The sequence below is a fragment of the Mesocricetus auratus genome, unplaced genomic scaffold (assembly GCF_017639785.1).
Source record: "Mesocricetus auratus isolate SY011 unplaced genomic scaffold, BCM_Maur_2.0 Super-Scaffold_100021, whole genome shotgun sequence".
Classification (NCBI taxonomy): Eukaryota; Metazoa; Chordata; class Mammalia; order Rodentia; family Cricetidae; genus Mesocricetus; species Mesocricetus auratus.
This window is the reverse complement of record NW_024429202.1, coordinates 17,735,610-17,762,735: the sequence shown is the minus strand read 5'-3', so window position 1 is coordinate 17,762,735 and position 27,126 is coordinate 17,735,610. Positions and strand designations below refer to the sequence as shown.

At 55.4% G+C, this 27,126-nt stretch overlaps 1 protein-coding gene across 2 annotated transcripts in view; it reads right to left on the bottom strand.

Moving 5' to 3' along the window:
* The window catches only part of B3gat2 (beta-1,3-glucuronyltransferase 2), a 91,333-nt gene that overhangs the window by 16,474 nt on the left and 47,733 nt on the right, over positions 1–27,126 (bottom strand). The window contains exon 3 of one of the 2 annotated variants that reach the window (XM_005072423.4): positions 24,628–25,172. The exons of the other annotated variant lie outside the window; for it this stretch is intronic. Coding sequence (XP_005072480.2) covers positions 25,126–25,172 — 47 coding nt within the window. The 3' untranslated portion in view covers positions 24,628–25,125. Of the gene's footprint in view, positions 1–24,627; positions 25,173–27,126 lie in introns of those variants that run through there. 2 annotated transcript variants of the gene reach the window in all.

Below are 27,126 nucleotides of genomic sequence, written 5' to 3'. Positions count from 1 at the left end.
TCTCAAGAGCAATGAAATGGGAGGAGAGGGTAGATGGATCGCGGCAAATCTGTTCCAGGCAGTGATGCGGGGAACATGGGCACTGCATCACCCGGGAGCCAAGGGAAGCCACAGGGTAAAGGACCCTGGCGGGTCAGCTAGCATCATTGGTGCGGGTGAAAACAGAAGCGGAGTTAGAAGGTTACTCTGGTCCAGGTAAAAGATAGCAACAGGGACGGGACACAGTGTGATGACATGACAGAGAGCCTGGCAAGGGAAGTAGACTTACCAATGTCCCCCTCCTAGAGGTGGCAGAGCTCAAATTCAGACCCGGCGATGAGCCCTCATAGACCTCAAGCGTTAAACGAAAAGGCATTCATTTTAGTTCTCTCTTGATTTTTCACTGACTCATGTCTATTTCATTTTCTGATCATGAATTCTTGCTGAAACCTTTCCGATCTGTACTGACCAGTGTCTCCATTTCCCACAGAGTTCTCTGTCTTTTGGCTGCCATTCGGTAGACTTCCCAGCAGTAACATTCACCCATTCTTGTATGTGGATCCCAGGCCTGGGAGCCACTGTGCTATGGCTGCATTCAGACTTGGTGCTTTTGACTTACAAGATCCCTTGTCTCTTGGCTGTCGTGGAGAGGCCTTGGGTTGGATCCTCAGCATCCCGGGGGCAGAGCATCCTTGCCTAGTCCCTAGTGCCCTTTCCTCATAGCTGTCCGCTCTTGCTGTATGGTTCCCAGTCTCAAGAATCCCAGTGAAGACACTTCAGGAGAGAGCTGAGTGTGACTGATAGAGCTGGAAGGGGAGGAGAGGTTGGTTCATGGTCACAAAATCGTCGTCAGGACGAGTAAGTCCCACTGTCGTATAGTGCAAGGTGGCAGCTCTGGCTGACAATAGTGCACATTCACAACAGCTACCAGGGAAGTTCTAACTATCCCTCCATATTAGGCACTTTTTTTTTATTATTGTGGTGAAACACGGTGACCAAGGCAACCTACTGAGGAAAGAGTTTACTGAGGCTCATGGTTCCAGAGGGTTAGTATCCATTATGGCAGGGAATTACAGCAGCAGGTGGTAGTCATGGCAACAGAGCCGCTAAGCGCTCATAGCTTAAACCACGAGTAGGAAGCACAGAGAGGCGCACTGGGAATGGCACGTGGCTTTGAAACCTCAGAGTCACTTCCTTTCACTAAGGCCATGCATCCTATGCCTCCCCAAATGGTGCCACTAGCCGGGAGCCAGGCATTCAAATGCCTGAGACTGTGGGTATGGTTGCTCTCAATCCATCATTCAAATGCCTGAGACTATGGGTGTCGTGGCTTTCAAACCATCATTCAAGTGCCTGAGACTATGGGTGTCGTTGCTCTCAAACCATCATTCAAATGCCTGAGACTATGGGTGTCGTGGCTTTCAAACCATCATTCAAGTGCCTGAGACTATGGGTGTCGTTGCTCTCAAACCATCATTCCGTCATACCCCACCAAGGAACACGCTAATAATTACTCTGACTTGGCTCTGACAAATTTGACACATGTACCAACTATCTCATTTTACCCCATAAATATGCGCAATTCTGTGTCAATTAAAAAAATCTCATATATTTCTTCCAACAGACCCACCTGTGTTCTCAGAGGAGGCAGGCAATCTCCACTTAGACTGTCGGTTGTGCTTTTCAGCTACTATAGGTAAAAATTATCCTCTCCTGTGCCTCTGTTCTCCCTTTGCTTTTTCAGTTAAGAGACATTTATATAAATAACCCATTGCACACTGTATACCCGAGGCTTGGGAATGAGACTCTCAGAATGGACTCAGGGCAGGGTCTGGGCAGGGTTCTGGTGGGACTGTGACCTGGAACAACTTGCAAACTACAGGAGAGACACGGTTACAGCTTCTGGCCACCTTCACAGCCCATCTTTATCCCTGGTGGCATCCTAGAACTACATAAGACAATAAAACACACCAGTCCCTGTACCAGCACCAGGCCCGTCCCCTGGATGTTTGCTCTAACCAATCAGAGGCTGGCATCTTGGAATTTTGATGTGTAGCCCAACGGGGACCCGTGGGTAAGACTGTCCTCCGTGAGCTCTGCAATCCAGCTTGGACATCTTTCCTTTTTAAATTTCCTTGTTAGGAAATAACAACAGTGTTGTCTCAGAACCTCGGGGCATTAGCTTTTCATTTTGATAAAATCCGCAGAGTGGGACAGGGAGACGAGTTAAAATGAGTGAATTCAGCAGACACTTTCAGCTGCTACTTTCAGGGACAGAAGCTTAGCCTGGAGATACTGGGAGTGGAGACCGAAGCCCTCTCCTAGAGGCAATCACCGGCTGAGGTCGGGAGAGCAGGGACACAGGCGCCACCTTGTGGACATCCGAGTAAGTGTAGGATTCCACGGAGGAGGTCTAGGCTGGGTGGAAGATCAGGAAAGACCTCCCAGAGAAAACCATTACTGCATCATAGATTAGCCTTGCCAAACACAGAAAGGCAGGAGACACTGTACACTCGAGCAGAAGGTAGCACATGCCACACTCAATGACTTGCCTGTCTGATAACAAAGCGCAGGAATGGCTGGTTAGTAGTTGTTGCTGGTTACAGCATTTGAAGTAAGTGACTAGAGTGTCTGGGGTTGGCTGCTCGGGGGAACCTAGGGAGAGCACGGCCTCAGCTTAGCTTCTGAAGCCAGTACAGACAGAGAGGTGTGGTAGCCACAGCAACAAATCCACATGCCAAAGAAAAACTGACATCCATGCCAGCCAGCCCCTTGGTTTAACCAGACAGAATGAAGACCTGTTTCTGAGGCAGCGTTTCTCTGTGTACCTACACTGGCTGTCCTGGAACTCACTCTGTAGACCAGGCTGGCCTTGAACTCAGAGATCTGTTTGCCTTTGACTCCAAGTGCTGGGATTAAAGGTGTTCTGCCTGGCCAGAACAAAGATCTTAATTCTAATTATTTACATGAACACATGCTATACTTCTTTAACAGAACTGACAACTTAAGTCGTATCTGCAGATGTTCTCTGGAAAATGGGGGTGGTGAAGAAGAATGATGCTTCTCCCTGTGACTCAAGTAGGAAAAATGAGAACTCTTTTAACTCCTTATGAGTACATCCAACAGCCAAACGCATGGCTGCATTTCGGAGACCATCCAGAGGCATCAGACAAACTGATTTAAATGTTATAAATGGCCTTTGCGTTTGCAAGCTTTTGTTTGTTTGGTTTCTCAGCCGGGAAATTATAAAAATGAACACATACCTGCTTCTGAGCAACTCTTTAATGATCTTTTATGGTTTTCTTCCCTTATTGATCACCCTCTTCTTGGGGTGTTTAATCTCAAGCCAGGGCCAACATTTAGCTCAACGTGCCAGCCAGCATGCTGAGCAACTCGCAGAATGGTAATGAGCAAAAGGCCACCCGCCAGCGGAGGAACGAAGCCCATGGGTCCAAAGCAGAGTCTGTGTGCTCTGGAGTTACCAGCTTCAGACTGGACTGAGAGAGCCAGGTGTAGCTTCTGACTCCAGCAGGTGCATCTGCATGCCTATTACCATCTGGGCTCTCCACCACCCCGAGGGCCAGAGGTATAACTCCCATCGATAGATCAGGAAAAGGCCATGTTCTGAGTTAGATCATTACCATGTGCAGCCTGCTGATGCCCAAGTAGGACCTGGGGGTCAGTGACTCGCCTTCCCACGGCTGCCTGCGTACATCTGCCTGCTGTAATAATCAAAGCGCTGACCCGATTCATCTAAGCAAATCGGTTGACCTCTAAGTCACCCTCATTGTGTTTCTTGCTGAGGACACATAACATTCTCTGGGTATTCATGGTGTTCTGCTAGGTGCTCGGCTGCTACATCTTAAGAAGAATCTCATTTTCTCTGCATAGAAAAAAAAATAGAGGCTCAGAGATCAAAGACTGGGATTCCCTGGCTGTAAGTGGAGATGTGCAATTTGAAGCCAAGAGGGAGGCCTGCCCTGTAGCCACAAGGACATAACGGATTCCCCACTCTTAATCACTTAATCCCCATACCAGTCACTAATCACGTCTAGCATTAGGCTTATATGTTGAAATGAGGAAGATGAAACTAGCAAGATGTTGAGTGAATTAGAGGGGGAAGGCACACAGAGAACCTAAGAATGCCTGCTAAATGCTCAGCAAATAACATGTAATTATTGAGTTGGCTGGATTTCAAAGACATAAGGAAAATATAGGTTTCCCACATTCTTAGTTCTGAACACAGCCTTACTGGGTTCTATTATATAAACAGAGCAGCTGGAATTGAAGTGGTGTGTACCTTGGAACCTGCCCCCCCACCCCTAGTCCCATGGATCCTCCCACTCTACCCCTGCCTCGCCCCTCCCCCTCACCGGCTGCACCAGAGAGAGTTCCTGGATTGTGAGCACAGCTGTTCACCCGTTTCCATTTCACACAGCCATGTACGAGGTGCCCAGTGAGCTCAGGTGCCCTGTGAGCACCTCTACAAGCACTTCGTTCTGCAAATGCGTAAGAAGTGAGCAGCGGGCTGCCGTTCGACACGACACTCTGCCACCACCCTGCCCACAACAGCTGAAGTTCTCTCCTAGAGACCCCCACAACCCAAGGGACAGCCACATTACACCAACCTAAGATGGGAGTCCTAAGTTGGCCTCTAGACCTTGGGCTAGTAGACACCACAAGACACACGAAGCCACTCTGAGACCATTCCAGGACTTTCTATACCGTACAGAGCGTGCAGGCATGGAAAACAGCTTGCTTGGGTGACCAATGGCTCCAAAGGAACAAGGAGGCCCTTCCACTTTCTTGCGACATTTCCACTCAGGAAGCAAGCAAATGTCTTGGTGTTGCCTGCTGATTTGGTTATGGTGACCGTTTGATCCAAGATGCCTCCCAGTTTTACAGAGCACGACCTACCAAACGAGAGGTTTACCAAACAAATTAACCTAAGAGGAATTCCTTACTGACAAATAGCGAGACAAAGCAGAGCGCCTACCCACAGGAGGAGAGCTCCTGCGAACTGCCCAGGGCCACCCCTTGGCCTTGGCAATCGCCATGTTCACGGCCATCGCGTGCAATAGCTTCCTGGAGTTCACGGCCATCGCGAGCAATAGCTTCCTGGAAGGCTCATCCAGCAGTGGGCAGGCACAGTGCCCTCTGGGACAGGAGAGCCCTCAGCCCCTCTTGTACCTGGGTATGGCACACGCACGATTGGGCACAGGGCGGCCATAGCTCTGTCCACGCAGAGAAAGGCTGCATTCCCATTGTGGGAAGGCGGTGGAGAAGTGTCGTGCGGCTGTGATGCGCAGGGACTTGGCAGTACGGCAGGTTATGATGGAGACCAGGCTAGCCTAAGCTAGGGTGACAGCGAAGGCGTCTTCGTGAAGACGGCCTGCATGTGGACACCAGACAGGGTGGGACTGCTGACAGACTTCCTGGTGGAAGCATCTGTGGGGCAGACTGCGGTGGCAGGGCTGAAGGAAATACGACCCCAAGATCTGGCAGAGGGGGCGAGGCTGGCAGGACAGGAGGCCACAGGCAGACAGGACTCTGCCGGTGGAGCCCAGAGCAGCCTCTGAATGCTTGTAAGCGAAGAAGCCAGGCTGCACTCCTAAGGCTTGCTTCTGCCTCTGCTCTGGGGCGATGGACTACTTAGGAGGACAACGGGGCTCTGGGCGGTGCCAGAAGCCTGAGCAGCACTGTGGCCGACTTCTTCATTGACCGTCACTCCAGACTGCACCCCACACAGTGTGCCCGTCACTCCAGACTGCACCCCACACAGTGTGCCCGTCACTCCAGACTGCACCCCACACAGTGTGCCCGTCACTCCAGACTGCACCCCACACAGTGTGCCCGACACTCCAGACTCCACCCCACACAGTGTGCCCGTCACTCCAGACTCCACCCCACACAGTGTGCCCGTCACTCCAGACTCCACCCCACACAGTGTGCCCGTCACTCCAGACTCCACCCCACACAGTGTGCCCGTCACTCCAGACTCCACCCCACACAGTGTGCCCGTCACTCCAGACTCCACCCCACACAGTGTGCCCGTCACTCCAGACTCCACCCCACACAGTGTGCCCGTCACTCCAGACTCCACACACAGTGTGCCCGTCACTCCAGACTCCACCCCACACAGTGTGCCCGTCACTCCAGACTCCACACACAGTGTGTCTGTCACTCCAGACTGCACCCCACACAGTGTGTCTGTCACTCCAGACTCCACCCCACACAGTGTGTCTGTCACTCCAGACTCCACCCCACACAGTGTGCCCGTCACTCCAGCCTCCACCCCACACAGTGTGCCCGTCACTCCAGACTCCACCCCACACAGTGTGCCCGTCACTCCAGACTCCACCACACACAGTGTGTCTGTCACTCCAGACTCCACACACAGTGTGCCCGTCACTCCAGACTCCACCCCACACAGTGTGTCTGTCACTCCAGACTCCACCCCACACAGTGTGTCTGTCACTCCAGACTCCACACACAGTGTGCCCGTCACTCCAGACTCCACCCCACACAGTGTGCCCGTCACTCCAGACTCCACACACAGTGTGTCTGTCACTCCAGACTCCACCACACACAGTGTGTCTGTCACTCCAGACTGCACCCCACACAGTGTGCCCGTCACTCCAGACGCCACACACAGTGTGCCCGTCACTCCAGACTCCACCCCACACAGTGTGCCCGTCACTCCAGACTCCACCCCACACAGTGTGCCCGTCACTCCAGACTCCACCCCACACAGTGTGTCTGTCACTCCAGACTCCACCCACACACAGTGTGCCTGTCACTCCAGACTGCACCCCACACAGTGTGCCCGTCACTCCAGACTCCACCCCACACAGTGTGTCTGTCACTCCAGACTCCACCCCACACAGTGTGCCCGTCACTCCAGACTCCACCCCACACAGTGTGCCCGTCACTCCAGACTCCACCCCACACAGTGTGTCTGTCACTCCAGACTCCACCCCACACAGTGTGTCTGTCACTCCAGACTCCACCCCACACAGTGTGTCTGTCACTCCAGACTCCACCCCACACAGTGTGTCTGTCACTCCAGACTCCACCCCACACAGTGTGCCCGTCACTCCAGACTCCACCCCACACAGTGTGCCCGTCACTCCAGACTCCACCCACACAGTGTGTCTGTCACTCCAGACTCCACACACACACAGTGTGTCTGTCACTCCAGACTGCACCCCACACAGTGTGCCCGTCACTCCAGACTCCACCCCACACAGTGTGCCCGTCACTCCAGACTCCACCCCACACAGTGTGCCCGTCACTCCAGACTCCACCCCACACAGTGTGCCCGTCACTCCAGACTCCACCCCACACAGTGTGCCCGTCACTCCAGACTCCACCCCACACAGTGTGCCCGTCACTCCAGACTCCACCCACACAGTGTGTCTGTCACTCCAGACTCCACCCCACACAGTGTGCCTGTCACTCCAGACTGCACCCCACACAGTGTGCCCGTCACTCCAGACTCCACCCCACACAGTGTGTCTGTCACTCCAGACTCCACCCCACACAGTGTGTCTGTCACTCCAGACTCCACCCCACACAGTGTGCCCGTCACTCCAGACTCCACCCCACACAGTGTGTCTGTCACTCCAGACTCCACCCCACACAGTGTGTCTGTCACTCCAGACTCCACCCCACACAGTGTGTCTGTCACTCCAGACTCCACCCCACACAGTGTGTCTGTCACTCCAGACTCCACCCCACACAGTGTGCCCGTCACTCCAGACTCCACCCACACAGTGTGCCTGTCACTCCAGACTCCACCCCACACAGTGTGCCTGTCACTCCAGACTCCACCCCACACAGTGTGCCCGTCACTCCAGACTCCACCCACACAGTGTGTCTGTCACTCCAGACTCCACCCCACACAGTGTGTCTGTCACTCCAGACTCCACCCCACACAGTGTGCCCGTCACTCCAGACTCCACCCCACACAGTGTGCCTGTCACTCCAGACTCCACCCCACACAGTGTGCCCGTCACTCCAGACTCCACCCCACACAGTGTGTCTGTCACTCCAGACTCCACCCCACACAGTGTGTCTGTCACTCCAGACTCCACCCCACACAGTGTGTCTGTCACTCCAGACTCCACCCCACACAGTGTGCCCGTCACTCCAGACTCCACCCCACACAGTGTGCCTGTCACTCCAGACTCCACACACAGTGTGCCTGTCACTCCAGACTCCACCCCACACAGTGTGCCTGTCACTCCAGACTCCACCCCACACAGTGTGTCCGTCACTCCAGACTCCACCCCACACAGTGTGTCCGTCACTCCAGACTCCACCCCACACAGTGTGTCCGTCACTCCAGACTCCACCCCACACAGTGTGTCTGTCACTCCAGACTCCACCCCACACAGTGTGCCTGTCACTCCAGACTCCACCCCACACAGTGTGTCTGTCACTCCAGACTCCACCCCACACAGTGTGCCCGTCACTCCAGACTCCACCCCACACAGTGTGTCTGTCACTCCAGACTCCACCCCACACAGTGTGCCCGTCACTCCAGACTCCACCCCACACAGTGTGCCTGTCACTCCAGACTCCACCCCACACAGTGTGCCCGTCACTCCAGACTCCACCCCACACAGTGTGCCCGTCACTCCAGACTCCACCCCACACAGTGTGTCTGTCACTCCAGACTCCACCCCACACAGTGTGTCTGTCACTCCAGACTCCACCCCACACAGTGTGTCTGTCACTCCAGACTCCACCCCACACAGTGTGCCTGTCACTCCAGACTCCACCCCACACAGTGTGCCTGTCACTCCAGACTCCACCCCACACAGTGTGCCCGTCACTCCAGACTCCACCCCACACAGTGTGCCCGTCACTCCAGACTCCACCCCACACAGTGTGCCTGTCACTCCAGACTCCACCCACACAGTGTGTCTGTCACTCCAGACTCCACCCACACACAGTGTGTCTGTCACTCCAGACTCCACCCCACACAGTGTGCCCGTCACTCCAGACTCCACACACAGTGTGCCCGTCACCCAGACTCCACACACAGTGTGCCCGTCACTCCAGACTCCACCCCACACAGTGTGTCTGTCACTCCAGACTCCACCCCACACAGTGTGCCTGTCACTCCAGACTCCACCCCACACAGTGTGTCTGTCACTCCAGACTCCACCCCACACAGTGTGCCTGTCACTCCAGACTCCACCCCACACAGTGTGCCTGTCACTCCAGACTCCACCCCACACAGTGTGTCTGTCACTCCAGACTCCACCCCACACAGTGTGTCTGTCACTCCAGACTCCACCCCACACAGTGTGCCCGTCACTCCAGACTCCACCCACACAGTGTGTCTGTCACTCCAGACTCCACCCCACACAGTGTGTCCGTCACTCCAGACTCCACCCCACACAGTGTGTCTGTCACTCCAGACTCCACCCCACACAGTGTGCCTGTCACTCCAGACTCCACCCCACACAGTGTGTCTGTCACTCCAGACTCCACCCCACACAGTGTGTCTGTCACTCCAGACTCCACCCCACACAGTGTGCCTGTCACTCCAGACTCCACCCCACACAGTGTGTCTGTCACTCCAGACTCCACCCCACACAGTGTGCCCGTCACTCCAGACTCCACCCCACACAGTGTGTCTGTCACTCCAGACTCCACCCCACACAGTGTGTCTGTCACTCCAGACTCCACCCCACACAGTGTGTCTGTCACTCCAGACTCCACCCCACACAGTGTGCCCGTCACTCCAGACTCCACCCCACACAGTGTGCCCGTCACTCCAGACTCCACACACAGTGTGTCTGTCACTCCAGACTCCACCCCACACAGTGTGTCTGTCACTCCAGACTGCACCCCACACAGTGTGCCCGTCACTCCAGACTCCACCACACAGTGTGCCCGTCACTCCAGACTCCACCCCACACAGTGTGCCCGTCACTCCAGACTCCACCCCACACAGTGTGTCTGTCACTCCAGACTCCACCCCACACAGTGTGCCTGTCACTCCAGACTCCACCCCACACAGTGTGCCCGTCACTCCAGACTCCACCCCACACAGTGTGTCTGTCACTCCAGACTCCACCCCACACAGTGTGTCTGTCACTCCAGACTCCACCCCACACAGTGTGTCTGTCACTCCAGACTCCACCCCACACAGTGTGCCCGTCACTCCAGACTCCACACACAGTGTGTCTGTCACTCCAGACTCCACCCCACACAGTGTGTCCGTCACTCCAGACTCCACCCCACACAGTGTGCCTGTCACTCCAGACTCCACCCCACACAGTGTGCCTGTCACTCCAGACTCCACCCCACACAGTGTGTCTGTCACTCCAGACTCCACCCCACACAGTGTGTCTGTCACTCCAGACTCCACCCCACACAGTGTGTCCGTCACTCCAGACTCCACCCCACACAGTGTGTCCGTCACTCCAGACTCCACCCCACACAGTGTGTCTGTCACTCCAGACTCCACCCCACACAGTGTGTCTGTCACTCCAGACTCCACCCCACACAGTGTGTCTGTCACTCCAGACTCCACCCCACACAGTGTGTCTGTCACTCCAGACTCCACACACACACAGTGTGTCTGTCACTCCAGACTGCACCCCACACAGTGTGCCCGTCACTCCAGACTCCACACACAGTGTGCCCGTCACTCCAGACTCCACCCCACACAGTGTGCCCGTCACTCCAGACTCCACCCCACACAGTGTGTCTGTCACTCCAGACTCCACCCCACAGAGTGTGCCTGTCACTCCAGACTCCACACACACACAGTGTGTCTGTCACTCCAGACTGCACCCCACACAGTGTGTCTGTCACTCCAGACTCCACACACAGTGTGTCTGTCACTCCAGACTCCACCCCACACAGTGTGTCTGTCACTCCAGACTCCACCCCACACAGTGTGTCTGTCACTCCAGACTCCACCCCACACAGTGTGTCTGTCACTCCAGACTCCACCCCACACAGTGTGTCTGTCACTCCAGACTCCACCCCACACAGTGTGTCTGTCACTCCAGACTCCACCCCACACAGTGTGCCCGTCACTCCAGACTCCACCCACACAGTGTGTCTGTCACTCCAGACTCCACCCACACACAGTGTGTCTGTCACTCCAGACTGCACCCCACACAGTGTGCCCGTCACTCCAGACTCCACACACAGTGTGCCCGTCACTCCAGACTCCACCCCACACAGTGTGCCCGTCACTCCAGACTCCACCCCACACAGTGTGCCCGTCACTCCAGACTCCACCCCACACAGTGTGCCCGTCACTCCAGACTCCACCCCACACAGTGTGTCTGTCACTCCAGACTCCACCCCACACAGTGTGCCTGTCACTCCAGACTCCACCCCACACAGTGTGCCCGTCACTCCAGACTCCACCCCACACAGTGTGTCTGTCACTCCAGACTCCACCCCACACAGTGTGCCCGTCACTCCAGACTCCACCCCACACAGTGTGTCTGTCACTCCAGACTCCACCCCACACAGTGTGCCCGTCACTCCAGACTCCACCCCACACAGTGTGCCCGTCACTCCAGACTCCACCCCACACAGTGTGTCTGTCACTCCAGACTCCACCCCACACAGTGTGCCCGTCACTCCAGACTCCACCCCACACAGTGTGTCTGTCACTCCAGACTCCACCCCACACAGTGTGTCTGTCACTCCAGACTCCACCCCACACAGTGTGCCCGTCACTCCAGACTCCACCCCACACAGTGTGTCTGTCACTCCAGACTCCACCCCACACAGTGTGTCTGTCACTCCAGACTCCACCCCACACAGTGTGTCTGTCACTCCAGACTCCACACCACACAGTGTGTCTGTCACTCCAGACTCCACCCCACACAGTGTGCCTGTCACTCCAGACTCCACCCCACACAGTGTGCCCGTCACTCCAGACTCCACCCCACACAGTGTGCCCGTCACTCCAGACTCCACCCCACACAGTGTGCCCGTCACTCCAGACTCCACCCCACACAGTGTGCCCGTCACTCCAGACTCCACCCCACACAGTGTGCCCGTCACTCCAGACTCCACACACAGTGTGTCTGTCACTCCAGACTCCACACACACACAGTGTGTCTGTCACTCCAGACTGCACCCCACACAGTGTGCCCGTCACTCCAGACTCCACACACAGTGTGCCCGTCACTCCAGACTCCACCCCACACAGTGTGTCTGTCACTCCAGACTCCACCCCACACAGTGTGCCCGTCACTCCAGACTCCACCCCACACAGTGTGTCTGTCACTCCAGACTCCACCCCACACAGTGTGTCTGTCACTCCAGACTCCACCCCACACAGTGTGCCCGTCACTCCAGACTCCACCCCACACAGTGTGTCTGTCACTCCAGACTCCACCCCACACAGTGTGCCCGTCACTCCAGACTCCACCCCACACAGTGTGCCCGTCACTCCAGACTCCACCCCACACAGTGTGCCTGTCACTCCAGACTCCACCCCACACAGTGTGTCTGTCACTCCAGACTCCACCCCACACAGTGTGTCTGTCACTCCAGACTCCACCCCACACAGTGTGCCCGTCACTCCAGACTCCACCCCACACAGTGTGTCTGTCACTCCAGACTCCACCCCACACAGTGTGCCTGTCACTCCAGACTCCACCCCACACAGTGTGCCCGTCACTCCAGACTCCACCCCACACAGTGTGTCTGTCACTCCAGACTCCACCCCACACAGTGTGCCCGTCACTCCAGACTCCACCCCACACAGTGTGTCTGTCACTCCAGACTCCACCCCACACAGTGTGTCCGTCACTCCAGACTCCACCCCACACAGTGTGTCTGTCACTCCAGACTCCACCCCACACAGTGTGTCTGTCACTCCAGACTCCACCCCACACAGTGTGTCTGTCACTCCAGACTCCACACACACACAGTGTGTCTGTCACTCCAGACTGCACCCCACACAGTGTGCCCGTCACTCCAGACTCCACACACAGTGTGCCTGTCACTCCAGACTCCACCCCACACAGTGTGCCTGTCACTCCAGACTCCACCCCACACAGTGTGCCCGTCACTCCAGACTCCACCCCACACAGTGTGCCCGTCACTCCAGACTCCACCCCACACAGTGTGTCTGTCACTCCAGACTCCACCCCACACAGTGTGTCTGTCACTCCAGACTCCACCCCACACAGTGTGTCTGTCACTCCAGACTCCACCCCACACAGTGTGCCCGTCACTCCAGACTCCACACACAGTGTGCCCGTCACTCCAGACTCCACACACAGTGTGTCTGTCACTCCAGACTCCACCCCACACAGTGTGCCCGTCACTCCAGACTGCACCCCACACAGTGTGTCTGTCACTCCAGACTCCACCCCACACAGTGTGCCTGTCACTCCAGACTCCACCCCACACAGTGTGCCCGTCACTCCAGACTCCACCCCACACAGTGTGTCTGTCACTCCAGACTCCACCCCACACAGTGTGTCTGTCACTCCAGACTCCACCCCACACAGTGTGTCTGTCACTCCAGACTCCACCCCACACAGTGTGCCTGTCACTCCAGACTCCACCCCACACAGTGTGCCCGTCACTCCAGACTCCACCCCACACAGTGTGTCTGTCACTCCAGACTCCACCCCACACAGTGTGTCTGTCACTCCAGACTCCACCCCACACAGTGTGTCTGTCACTCCAGACTCCACCCCACACAGTGTGTCTGTCACTCCAGACTCCACCCCACACAGTGTGTCTGTCACTCCAGACTCCACCCCACACAGTGTGTCTGTCACTCCAGACTCCACCCCACACAGTGTGTCTGTCACTCCAGACTCCACCCACACAGTGTGTCTGTCACTCCAGACTCCACCCCACACAGTGTGTCTGTCACTCCAGACTCCACCCCACACAGTGTGCCCGTCACTCCAGACTCCACCCCACACAGTGTGTCTGTCACTCCAGACTCCACCCCACACAGTGTGTCTGTCACTCCAGACTCCACCCCACACAGTGTGTCCGTCACTCCAGACTCCACCCCACACAGTGTGTCTGTCACTCCAGACTCCACCCCACACAGTGTGCCCGTCACTCCAGACTCCACCCACACAGTGTGTCTGTCACTCCAGACTCCACCCCACACAGTGTGTCTGTCACTCCAGACTCCACCCCACACAGTGTGCCCGTCACTCCAGACTCCACCCCACACAGTGTGTCTGTCACTCCAGACTCCACCCCACACAGTGTGTCTGTCACTCCAGACTCCACCCCACACAGTGTGCCCGTCACTCCAGACTCCACCCCACACAGTGTGCCCGTCACTCCAGACTCCACCCCACACAGTGTGCCTGTCACTCCAGACTCCACCCCACACAGTGTGCCTGTCACTCCAGACTCCACCCCACACAGTGTGCCCGTCACTCCAGACTCCACCCCACACAGTGTGCCCGTCACTCCAGACTCCACCCCACACAGTGTGTCTGTCACTCCAGACTCCACCCCACACAGTGTGCCCGTCACTCCAGACTCCACCCCACACAGTGTGCCTGTCACTCCAGACTCCACCCCACACAGTGTGCCCGTCACTCCAGACTCCACCCCACACAGTGTGCCTGTCACTCCAGACTCCACCCCACACAGTGTGTCTGTCACTCCAGACTCCACCCCACACAGTGTGTCTGTCACTCCAGACTCCACCCCACACAGTGTGTCTGTCACTCCAGACTCCACCCCACACAGTGTGCCTGTCACTCCAGACTCCACCCCACACAGTGTGCCCGTCACTCCAGACTCCACCCCACACAGTGTGCCCGTCACTCCAGACTCCACCCCACACAGTGTGTCTGTCACTCCAGACTCCACCCCACACAGTGTGCCCGTCACTCCAGACTCCACACACAGTGTGCCCGTCACTCCAGACTCCACCCCACACAGTGTGCCCGTCACTCCAGACTCCACCCCACACAGTGTGCCCGTCACTCCAGACTCCACCCCACACAGTGTGCCCGTCACTCCAGACTCCACCCCACACAGTGTGTCTGTCACTCCAGACTCCACCCCACACAGTGTGCCTGTCACTCCAGACTCCACCCCACACAGTGTGCCCGTCACTCCAGACTCCACCCCACACAGTGTGTCTGTCACTCCAGACTCCACCCCACACAGTGTGCCCGTCACTCCAGACTCCACCCCACACAGTGTGCCTGTCACTCCAGACTCCACCCCACACAGTGTGCCCGTCACTCCAGACTCCACACACAGTGTGTCTGTCACTCCAGACTCCACCCCACACAGTGTGCCTGTCACTCCAGACTGCACCCCACACAGTGTGCCCGTCACTCCAGACTCCACCCCACACAGTGTGTCTGTCACTCCAGACTCCACCCCACACAGTGTGTCTGTCACTCCAGACTCCACCCCACACAGTGTGCCCGTCACTCCAGACTCCACCCCACACAGTGTGTCTGTCACTCCAGACTCCACCCCACACAGTGTGTCTGTCACTCCAGACTCCACCCCACACAGTGTGTCTGTCACTCCAGACTCCACCCCACACAGTGTGTCTGTCACTCCAGACTCCACCCCACACAGTGTGTCTGTCACTCCAGACTCCACCCCACACAGTGTGCCCGTCACTCCAGACTCCACCCCACACAGTGTGCCCGTCACTCCAGACTCCACCCCACACAGTGTGCCCGTCACTCCAGACTCCACCCCACACAGTGTGCCCGTCACTCCAGACTCCACCCCACACAGTGTGCCCGTCACTCCAGACTCCACCCCACACAGTGTGTCTGTCACTCCAGACTCCACCCCACACAGTGTGCCTGTCACTCCAGACTCCACCCCACACAGTGTGCCTGTCACTCCAGACTCCACCCCACACAGTGTGTCTGTCACTCCAGACTCCACTCCACACAGTGTGTCTGTCACTCCAGACTCCACCCCACACAGTGTGCCCGTCACTCCAGACTCCACCCCACACAGTGTGTCTGTCACTCCAGACTCCACACCACACAGTGTGTCTGTCACTCCAGACTGCACCCCACACAGTGTGCCCGTCACTCCAGACTCCACCCCACACAGTGTGCCCGTCACTCCAGACTCCACCCCACACAGTGTGCCCGTCACTCCAGACTCCACCCCACACAGTGTGCCCGTCACTCCAGACTCCACCCCACACAGTGTGCCCGTCACTCCAGACTCCACCCCACACAGTGTGCCCGTCACTCCAGACTCCACACACAGTGTGTCTGTCACTCCAGACTCCACCCCACACAGTGTGTCCGTCACTCCAGACTCCACCCCACACAGTGTGTCTGTCACTCCAGACTCCACCCCACACAGTGTGTCCGTCACTCCAGACTCCACCCCACACAGTGTGCCTGTCACTCCAGACTGCACCCCACACAGTGTGCCCGTCACTCCAGACTCCACCCCACACAGTGTGTCTGTCACTCCAGACTCCACCCCACACAGTGTGTCTGTCACTCCAGACTCCACCCCACACAGTGTGTCTGTCACTCCAGACTCCACACACACACAGTGTGTCTGTCACTCCAGACTGCACCCCACACAGTGTGCCCGTCACTCCAGACTCCACACACAGTGTGCCCGTCACTCCAGACTCCACCCCACACAGTGTGCCCGTCACTCCAGACTCCACCCCACACAGTGTGCCCGTCACTCCAGACTCCACACACAGTGTGTCTGTCACTCCAGACTCCACACACACACAGTGTGTCTGTCACTCCAGACTGCACCCCACACAGTGTGCCCGTCACTCCAGACTCCACACACAGTGTGCCTGTCACTCCAGACTCCACCCCACACAGTGTGCCCGTCACTCCAGACTCCACCCCACACAGTGTGCCCGTCACTCCAGACTCCACCCCACACAGTGTGTCTGTCACTCCAGACTCCACCCCACACAGTGTGTCTGTCACTCCAGACTCCACCCCACACAGTGTGCCCGTCACTCCAGACTCCACCCCACACAGTGTGTCTGTCACTCCAGACTCCACCCCACACAGTGTGCCCGTCACTCCAGACTCCACCCCACACAGTGTGTCTGTCACTCCAGACTCCACCCCACACAGTGTGTCCGTCACTCCAGACTCCACCCCACACAGTGTGTCCGTCACTCCAGACTCCACGCCACACAGTGTGTCCGTCACTCCAGACTCCACCCCACACAGTGTGTCTGTCACTCCAGACTCCACCCCACACAGTGTGCCCGTCACTCCAGACTCCACCCCACACAGTGTGTCTGTCACTCCAGACTCCACCCCACACAGTGTGCCCGTCACTCCAGACTCCACCCCACACAGTGTGTCTGTCACTCCAGACTCCACCCCACACAGTGTGTCCGTCACTCCAGACTCCACCCCACACAGTGTGTCCGTCACTCCAGACTCCACCCCACACAGTGTGTCCGTCACTCCAGACTCCACCCCACACAGTGTGTCTGTCACTCCAGACTCCACCCCACACAGTGTGTCTGTCACTCCAGACTCCACCCCACACAGTGTGTCTGTCACTCCAGACTCCACACACACACAGTGTGTCTGTCACTCCAGACTGCACCCCACACAGTGTGCCCGTCACTCCAGACTCCACACACAGTGTGCCCGTCACTCCAGACTCCACCCCACACAGTGTGCCCGTCACTCCAGACTCCACCCCACACAGTGTGCCCGTCACTCCAGACTCCACCCCACACAGTGTGCCCGTCACTCCAGACTCCACACACAGTGTGTCTGTCACTCCAGACTCCACACACACACAGTGTGTCTGTCACTCCAGACTGCACCCCACACAGTGTGCCCGTCACTCCAGACTCCACACACAGTGTGCCCGTCACTCCAGTCTCCACACACAGTGTGCCCGTCACTCCAGACTCCACCCCACACAGTGTGTCTGTCACTCCAGACTCCACCCCACACACAGTGTGCCTGTCACTCCAGACTCCACCCCACACAGTGTGTCTGTCACTCCAGACTCCACCCCACACAGTGTGCCTGTCACTCCAGACTCCACCCCACACAGTGTGTCTGTCACTCCAGACTCCACCCCACACAGTGTGTCTGTCACTCCAGACTCCACCCCACACAGTGTGTCTGTCACTCCAGACTCCACCCCACACAGTGTGCCCGTCACTCCAGACTCCACACACAGTGTGTCTGTCACTCCAGACTCCACCCCACACAGTGTGTCCGTCACTCCAGACTCCACCCCACACAGTGTGTCTGTCACTCCAGACTCCACCCCACACAGTGTGCCTGTCACTCCAGACTCCACCCCACACAGTGTGTCTGTCACTCCAGACTCCACCCCACACAGTGTGTCTGTCACTCCAGACTCCACCCCACACAGTGTGCCTGTCACTCCAGACTCCACCCCACACAGTGTGTCTGTCACTCCAGACTCCACCCCACACAGTGTGCCCGTCACTCCAGACTCCACCCCACACAGTGTGTCTGTCACTCCAGACTCCACCCCACACAGTGTGTCTGTCACTCCAGACTCCACCCCACACAGTGTGTCTGTCACTCCAGACTCCACCCCACACAGTGTGCCCGTCACTCCAGACTCCACCCCACACAGTGTGCCCGTCACTCCAGACTCCACACACAGTGTGTCTGTCACTCCAGACTCCACACACACACAGTGTGTCTGTCACTCCAGACTGCACCCCACACAGTGTGCCCGTCACTCCAGAGTCCACACACAGTGTGCCCGTCACTCCAGTCTCCACACACAGTGTGCCCGTCACTCCAGACTGCACCCCACACAGTGTGTCTGTCACTCCAGACTCCACCCCACACACAGTGTGCCTGTCACTCCAGACTGCACCCCACACAGTGTGCCCGTCACTCCAGACTCCACCCCACACAGTGTGTCTGTCACTCCAGACTCCACCCCACACAGTGTGTCTGTCACTCCAGACTCCACCCCACACAGTGTGTCTGTCACTCCAGACTCCACCCCACACAGTGTGCCCGTCACTCCAGACTCCACACACAGTGTGTCTGTCACTCCAGACTCCACCCCACACAGTGTGTCCGTCACTCCAGACTCCACCCCACACAGTGTGTCTGTCACTCCAGACTGCACCCCACACAGTGTGCCTGTCACTCCAGACTCCACCCCACACAGTGTGTCTGTCACTCCAGACTCCACCCCACACAGTGTGTCTGTCACTCCAGACTCCACCCCACACAGTGTGCCCGTCACTCCAGACTCCACCCCACACAGTGTGTCTGTCACTCCAGACTCCACCCCACACAGTGTGTCTGTCACTCCAGACTCCACCCCACACAGTGTGTCTGTCACTCCAGACTCCACCCCACACAGTGTGTCTGTCACTCCAGACTCCACCCCACACAGTGTGTCTGTCACTCCAGACTCCACCCACACAGTGTGTCTGTCACTCCAGACTCCACCCCACACAGTGTGCCCGTCACTCCAGACTCCACCCCACACAGTGTGCCCGTCACTCCAGACTCCACCCCACACAGTGTGCCCGTCACTCCAGACTCCACCCCACACAGTGTGCCCGTCACTCCAGACTCCACCCCACACAGTGTGCCCGTCACTCCAGACTCCACACACAGTGTGTCTGTCACTCCAGACTCCACCCCACACAGTGTGTCTGTCACTCCAGACTCCACCCCACAGAGTGTGCCTGTCACTCCAGACTCCACACACACACAGTGTGTCTGTCACTCCAGACTGCACCCCACACAGTGTGTCTGTCACTCCAGACTCCACACACAGTGTGTCTGTCACTCCAGACTCCACCCCACACAGTGTGTCTGTCACTCCAGACTCCACCCCACACAGTGTGTCTGTCACTCCAGACTCCACCCCACACAGTGTGTCTGTCACTCCAGACTCCACCTCACAGTGTGTCTGTCACTCCAGACTCCACCCCACACAGTGTGTCTGTCACTCCAGACTCCACCCCACACAGTGTGCCCGTCACTCCAGACTCCACACACAGTGTGTCTGTCACTCCAGACTCCACCCACACACAGTGTGTCTGTCACTCCAGACTCCACCCCACACAGTGTGCCCGTCACTCCAGACTCCACCACACAGTGTGCCCGTCACTCCAGACTCCACCCCACACAGTGTGCCCGTCACTCCAGACTCCACCCCACACAGTGTGCCCGTCACTCCAGACTCCACCCCACACAGTGTGCCCGTCACTCCAGACTCCACACACAGTGTGTCTGTCACTCCAGACTCCACCCCACACAGTGTGCCTGTTACTCCAGACTCCACCCCACACAGTGTGCCCGTCACTCCAGACTCCACCCCACACAGTGTGTCTGTCACTCCAGACTGCACCCCACACAGTGTGCCCGTCACTCCAGACTCCACCCCACACAGTGTGTCTGTCACTCCAGACTCCACCCCACACAGTGTGCCTGTCACTCCAGACTCCACCCCACACAGTGTGTCTGTCACTCCAGACTCCACCCCACACAGTGTGCCCGTCACTCCAGACTCCACCCCACACAGTGTGTCTGTCACTCCAGACTCCACCCCACACAGTGTGTCTGTCACTCCAGACTCCACCCCACACAGTGTGCCTGTCACTCCAGACTCCACCCCACACAGTGTGTCTGTCACTCCAGACTCCACCCCACACAGTGTGTCTGTCACTCCAGACTCCACCCCACACAGTGTGTCTGTCACTCCAGACTCCACCCCACACAGTGTGTCTGTCACTCCAGACTCCACCCCACACAGTGTGCCTGTCACTCCAGACTCCACCCCACACAGTGTGCCCGTCACTCCAGACTCCACCACACAGTGTGCCTGTCACTCCAGACTCCACCCCACACAGTGTGCCCGTCACTCCAGACTCCACCCCACACAGTGTGCCCGTCACTCCAGACTCCACCCCACACAGTGTGCCCGTCACTCCAGACTCCACACACAGTGTGTCTGTCACTCCAGACTCCACCCCACACAGTGTGTCTGTCACTCCAGACTCCACCCCACACAGTGTGCCCGTCACTCCAGACTCCACACACAGTGTGCCCGTCACTCCAGACTCCACCCCACACAGTGTGTCTGTCACTCCAGACTCCACCCCACACAGTGTGCCCGTCACTCCAGACTCCACCCCACACAGTGTGCCTGTCACTCCAGACTCCACCCCACACAGTGTGTCTGTCACTCCAGACTCCACCCCACACAGTGTGCCCGTCACTCCAGACTCCACCCCACACAGTGTGTCTGTCACTCCAGACTCCACACACAGTGTGCCCGTCACTCCAGACTCCACCCCACACAGTGTGCCTGTCACTCCAGACTCCACACACAGTGTGCCTGTCACTCCAGACTCCACCCACACAGTGTGCCTGTCACTCCAGACTCCACCCCACACAGTGTGCCTGTCACTCCAGACTCCACACACAGTGTGCCCGTCACTCCAGACTCCACCCCCACACAGTGTGCCTGTCATTCCAGACTCCACACACAGTGTGCCCGTCACTCCAGACTCCACACACAGTGTGTCTGTCACTCCAGACTCCACCCCCAACCACGCCAGTGTAGCCGCCGAGCATCCACTCAGACACATTGGTAGGAACGGCCTTCTCCACGCCCTGCTGTGCATGCCCCTAAGCTTGCACAGCTGCTCTTCTGGCTATCAGGCAGCTCTGACTACCCACGGTTACCGTATTCTCTGAACGTAAACTACAACTCAAAGAATAATACAAACGACAGCAGTTAAAACTAACCCAGACTTAAATTTAACAATGCTGGTTACCAGCACATCACACAACAGAAAGGGTGTCAAAATCGAAATGTCTGCTGACTCATGACCATAAAGGAAAATGGCTCCTTAAAATGTTATGTCCCTGGTGACTGTGGTATTTACGGCCGCCTCTCACCTCCTAGCTTCCTACTCCCCTCATCTCCACAGATGGCTGCAGAGCCCCCCACCTCAGCTACCATTCACATTGTACTACGGATTTGGCTGCAAATGTATTTCTAATCACACCTGTCGCCTATTTGAAACATTTCTCTCCACCAACCACCGAGAACCGTACCCATCACCACTTAGTCCTCACAATTGACCCCGGTTGCCTTTCCGCTAAGAATAACTTACACCCCATCTGTTGTTCCCAAACTGCGACCCATAGAGACTGATCTCTGTTTGCACTGGGGTAGCAGAGTCAGGTGACTGTCCATACCTGTCCCGAGTCTGGCCCAACAGCCATTCTGTGTTCTCTAAACTAACCCCAAGTGTATTTTCCACTTCATGCTGCCATCCGTGTTGAGTTCTGTGGTCTCCCACCCTCCCTGATGGCTCGGGGACAGTGGCTAGGGGTTCCCTGCAGGTTCAGTGCAGTCATTTCCCCTGGATCCCTCCCTGGTGGCCATGTGAGGTGATAGTCCCCCAGGATGCAACCCCAGGCAGCTTTATTCTCGCTGAATGACGACCCCATTTCTCAGAGCGTCCACCTGTGTGGACTCCAGGCAGGGGAGTCAGATAGCTGCAGACATCTAGGAAGATAGTCCTGGAAAAGTCACACATGTGAGAAACACTTCGTGGTCTCATCTCTTTTGTGTCGGTCACGAGACATCTAAAATGTCAAAAGTGTGCCCCGTAAGTACGGCAGAATGACAAATGCCACTTCTCTCTTCCTTTAACACTCAGCAGATGACCCCCACACTCCCACTTGACGACCAGACCTCCCCTTTCCAGCCCTTGAATCAATTATTCGTTAATTAATTTACTAACGCCATCTTTCACCCAGAAGAAAGAGGTGATTCTGCCAGGAGAACTGGCCCATCTATTATCCTAGTGCCCCACCCAATTCCTTCCTGTAGACTTTCAAACCCTTCCCCTCCTACACCCTCACCCCTACTGCTTGAGACAGTCTCTCTGACAATTCAGACTAGCCTGGAACTTGCTGCATGGTCAAAGCCTTGATCTCCTGAGCTTTCCGACTCCATCTCTATCATCCATGGGATTACATGCATATTCCACCATACCCAACACACACACACACACACACACACACACACACACACACACACACACACACACACACGGGGTGGGGGAGGAAGAGGAAGGGGGACAATATCTTCCTGCCCACGAAATTGCCACCATCTTTCTCTTACCTCTTGGTCACCCTTGGCCCTTCTAAGCCCCACACCCATTGCCCACCCACTTCCCCCAAAGGTCTAGGATGGGCCCCAGAGTCTAGAAACTCTGCCACCTGGGAAGATGATAAGCCCAATGGTAGCAAACGCTAAATGTCAATGGAAACCACATGAACAACCTCGACTCCTAAAGCCAGAACTTTCCCCAAGTAGCACAACAGGACCCTGAAGGGACCCTCAGGGGTCAGTCTATTCTCATACCTCCGGTGACATCTCCTTATAGCCTTTCTTGGCTCCCACACACCCACAACACCCTCTGGTATTCCTGTCCTGTCTCCACTCCTTTCCCAGACCAAACATCGCCGTTGGCTCTACCGGAAGCCCAAACTCATCCATTTTGCTGACAGATTATTCATACTGAGTTTAGCCCCTTTGTAAGGATTCAGGCATCATGCTGGTCTGCCCCAGTCACCTGTCAGAATGCACTCAGGCAGTACCCTGGTCAGCCCAGGGTTCCATGTCCACTAGTCGGCACCAGGTGCAAAGGACCCCTTTAAAACAAAGACGTCTGTCCACTTACCATCTCTTTCCTGCTCCTCTCCTTCCCGCTGCTCCCCTGGGGCTGACAGAACTTTTCCTGTCTCCCTCTTCTCTTCCATCCTTTCTCTGTCTCTTTACCTCTTTTCTCTTTCCTCCCCCCCCCCTTTCTAATAAAACTGCTCGCCAAGCTCTGTCTGCCTGGCGTGTTTGTCCCCTACCTCAGTCACCCTCGCCTGCCACGGAATCTGCCAAGTTTCCCCAGCGTTATTCCTAACACCCTTTGTTCTCCTGTCTTTGATACCGTTCAGCTTAACGTCCACCATCAACTACAACTGAGGAATTTAACCGCCAGATGCACCATTTATTTCCTTGTCCTTTCTCCAAGCTACCATGCTCACGGTGCAGCCCAGGACCTTCGTCTTCTCTGGTTCTGACTCCCAGGATACAATGCCAGGCAACTCCACTCTCCTTTAATGAACACGTCCTTTCTAAGGGTTCCCACACACCCATGCTCACTGGACTCCAGGCAGGGAATTCAGAGAACTTGTAGACATCTGGGAAGACATTCCTAGTCAGTCACGCGTGAGAAAACACTCCATGGCCACATCTCATTTGTGTCGGTCACAAAACATCCAAAACATCAGTGGTGACCTTGGGATATCACTTACTGGACCTCCACTTTTATGTATGAACACATTAGTGTGACAGAGACTCAGAGCTTTACTGAGCCTGAGGATCCCCAAGGTGTGCCTTGTGTCTGTCTGAAACCTTCAAACTTGTGGAATACGCACCGATCATCGGTAGCTGATTAGTGCCTGAGCACTCAGTTGGGTTTTCACCAGAATAAAGTGTCCACGGCATGCCGGTCACTCACCTAGGAACTGTGCATGCCATTATTACCTGAGCACAATGCCCTGCTGCAGCCTCCTGGAGTCAATGCTCAGGTACACGCAAACATTAAGAATTCAGCATAAACATGATCAAATATATTTTATAAAAATTTTAATATAAAAAAGAAATATAAGCAAGCGTGTGTAAAGAAAATAATTCCGTATAAGGATCTCAGCATAAAGTTCTGATTTTCAGCAAATCTGGACCCCTGGCTGGGCTTCAAATTACCTTCAGCTCAGCTCTTTCAAGCAATGTTTGTCACTGACATTTCCATGGAAGTGACCAAAATGAGACTGTCAGTTGAAAGTAATTCCCTGCCCACAAAGCAGGGCTAAAAACGTTGCGTGGACTGCCTCTCTTTGAGTCAGCTGTCAGATGCCAGAGTTATTCTGGGAGTGGAAGCCGGAGGCACAGCCCAGTAGAAATACTCCAGGGTGTCCTGTTGGCTTGGCACAGCAGTGTACGCTGTACACAACAGCAAGCCACAGCAGAGCTGTCTGCAGCGCCTTCTCCTCGGATGTTAGCGTAAGGAGTAGCGATTAGAAAGTGTTAGGAAATGCCCTCGTGGACCAGATTCAGTCTTTACTTCTCTCATTAACATTGTGCACACGTGATAGCTTCAAAGCGGTGTCTTGTGTTATCTGGCAGGGATATTTTAGCATCAGGAAAGTCCTCACAGGCAACCATAACAGAGCCATTTGAACACAGTGCCCTGCAGGATGTGGCCTCTGGCTCCTTCTCTCACTCCAGATATTCTCATTCACACATATTTTATTCACTCATTCTCATATCCGTTCTCTCCCTCCCCTCCCTCCCTCCATCCCTCCCCCTCCCTCCCTCTCCCTCCTCCTTCCCTCTTTGCACGCTAACGTGAAAATGAGGAAGGACACACCACATGGATCTAATGGCCCAAGAACTCGGCATCTGGTTCCTATGGAGGCTGCATAAGCGAACTGTAAACCAAGATGAGCATTTTGAAGTTTCAGAATGAGGGCAGACTTCTTCAGACCCAGGCTCATTATCTTACCGACCAGATCACCTGCACTTCCGGGCTTCCAAAAATATCAACAATTCTCTGAAAACTATGATGCAAAGCAAACACGTGTGGTGAGTGAAGTTTTCTTGAAGGTGACACTTTGTTCCCATTTTAAGCGAAGACTCCCAAGAAAACAACTAGCTCACGCTTTGCTGTGATGTGAATGTTTCACTGTGATTTGAAAATGTATTAAGACGTACAGAAAGTCCAAACAGTGGCCATGCCAGAGAGAAAAAAGTTCCCATAGAATTCAGCAGTGAAAACATCTCTCTCCCATCTTGCAACAAGAGCTCCCAGAGCACAAACCCATATATCTTCCTTGAACTCCAGAAGCATCAATATGGAAACCAGTGCTAGGAATTACCCAAGCTGCTTTCACCTTGACACTGCTCATGGAAGGCAATGTTGTTGCCTGAAGGTTTTCTGGTGAATGGCCCCGCACCAGGCTCCAGGGAAGTTCAGGACCAAGGGTCTGTTAGCTGGCTTCTGCTGTAGCCCTGGGTCCTCACTTGGATGCCCAGCACCTACTCTTCTCCTTGTGTTTATCAAGGTGTGCCACCCGGGGAAGGCAGGCAGTGACCTTCTCATGCAACTGCCTTTCTCACCACAGGAGGACACTGTGTCCCAGAGCAGTTTTCTGCTCCAGCTTATACCATCGTCAAAAAGGATGCTCAGTTTCCCAACATGCATGATGCTTAGCTAGTCTTGTATTTCCAGAGCCATGAATGGGACTGGATGGGAAAGGACTCTTTCATGAATCCTCGGGATCAAATAGCTTACAGTGGGATCCCCAACCCCAAATGATGTATCTGTAGTGTAACCCAACACCTAAGAGAAAATTGTGGGAGGAGGGGCAGAAAGATTGTCAGAGCCAAAGGCTCAGATTGCCTGCTGTTAGAGCATTCCCTAGACATGACCTAGAAAATGTACCCATGAACTCTCAACAGTATAGCTGCCTGAACAAGACTGGCATAATAACACCGGCAGACGTGCCAATGTGGACAGAAGAATTCCATGTGACCCCACCCCAAGCGGAAGAGTTACAGGTGGTCAATGGCTGCTGAGGGAGAGAGGGTTCGTTTCCCATAGGGACAAGCTTCCTCACTGGATGTCCAATCCCTGATGCTCAGCCCAGGACATGTGTACACATGAGCAATGCTAAATGGACTCAGTAGGATATATATATATATATATATATACACATATATATATACATATATACATATAAACACACACATATATGTACACACACACACACACACACATTAAAAAGGAACAGAAGGAAGGAAGGATCAATCCTTGGGCTCTCTCTAGCATGACTCTCCTGCCTCTCAACTGCCCCAGGTAAATGCTTTAGCTGAAATGCCAGCATAGCTCTGGGACTTAAAGAACTAAAACCCAAGGACATGGAGAGATCAAGGCTTGGGGAGTGGATCTGGGCTATGGCGCAGGAACAAGGGATCTAGACTAGCTGAGGGGTCAGAAACCATAGCAAATATCCTCAAATTTATGCTCTTTTATAGTTTGCAACATACAGACCAAAAATCATTTTTCTTTCC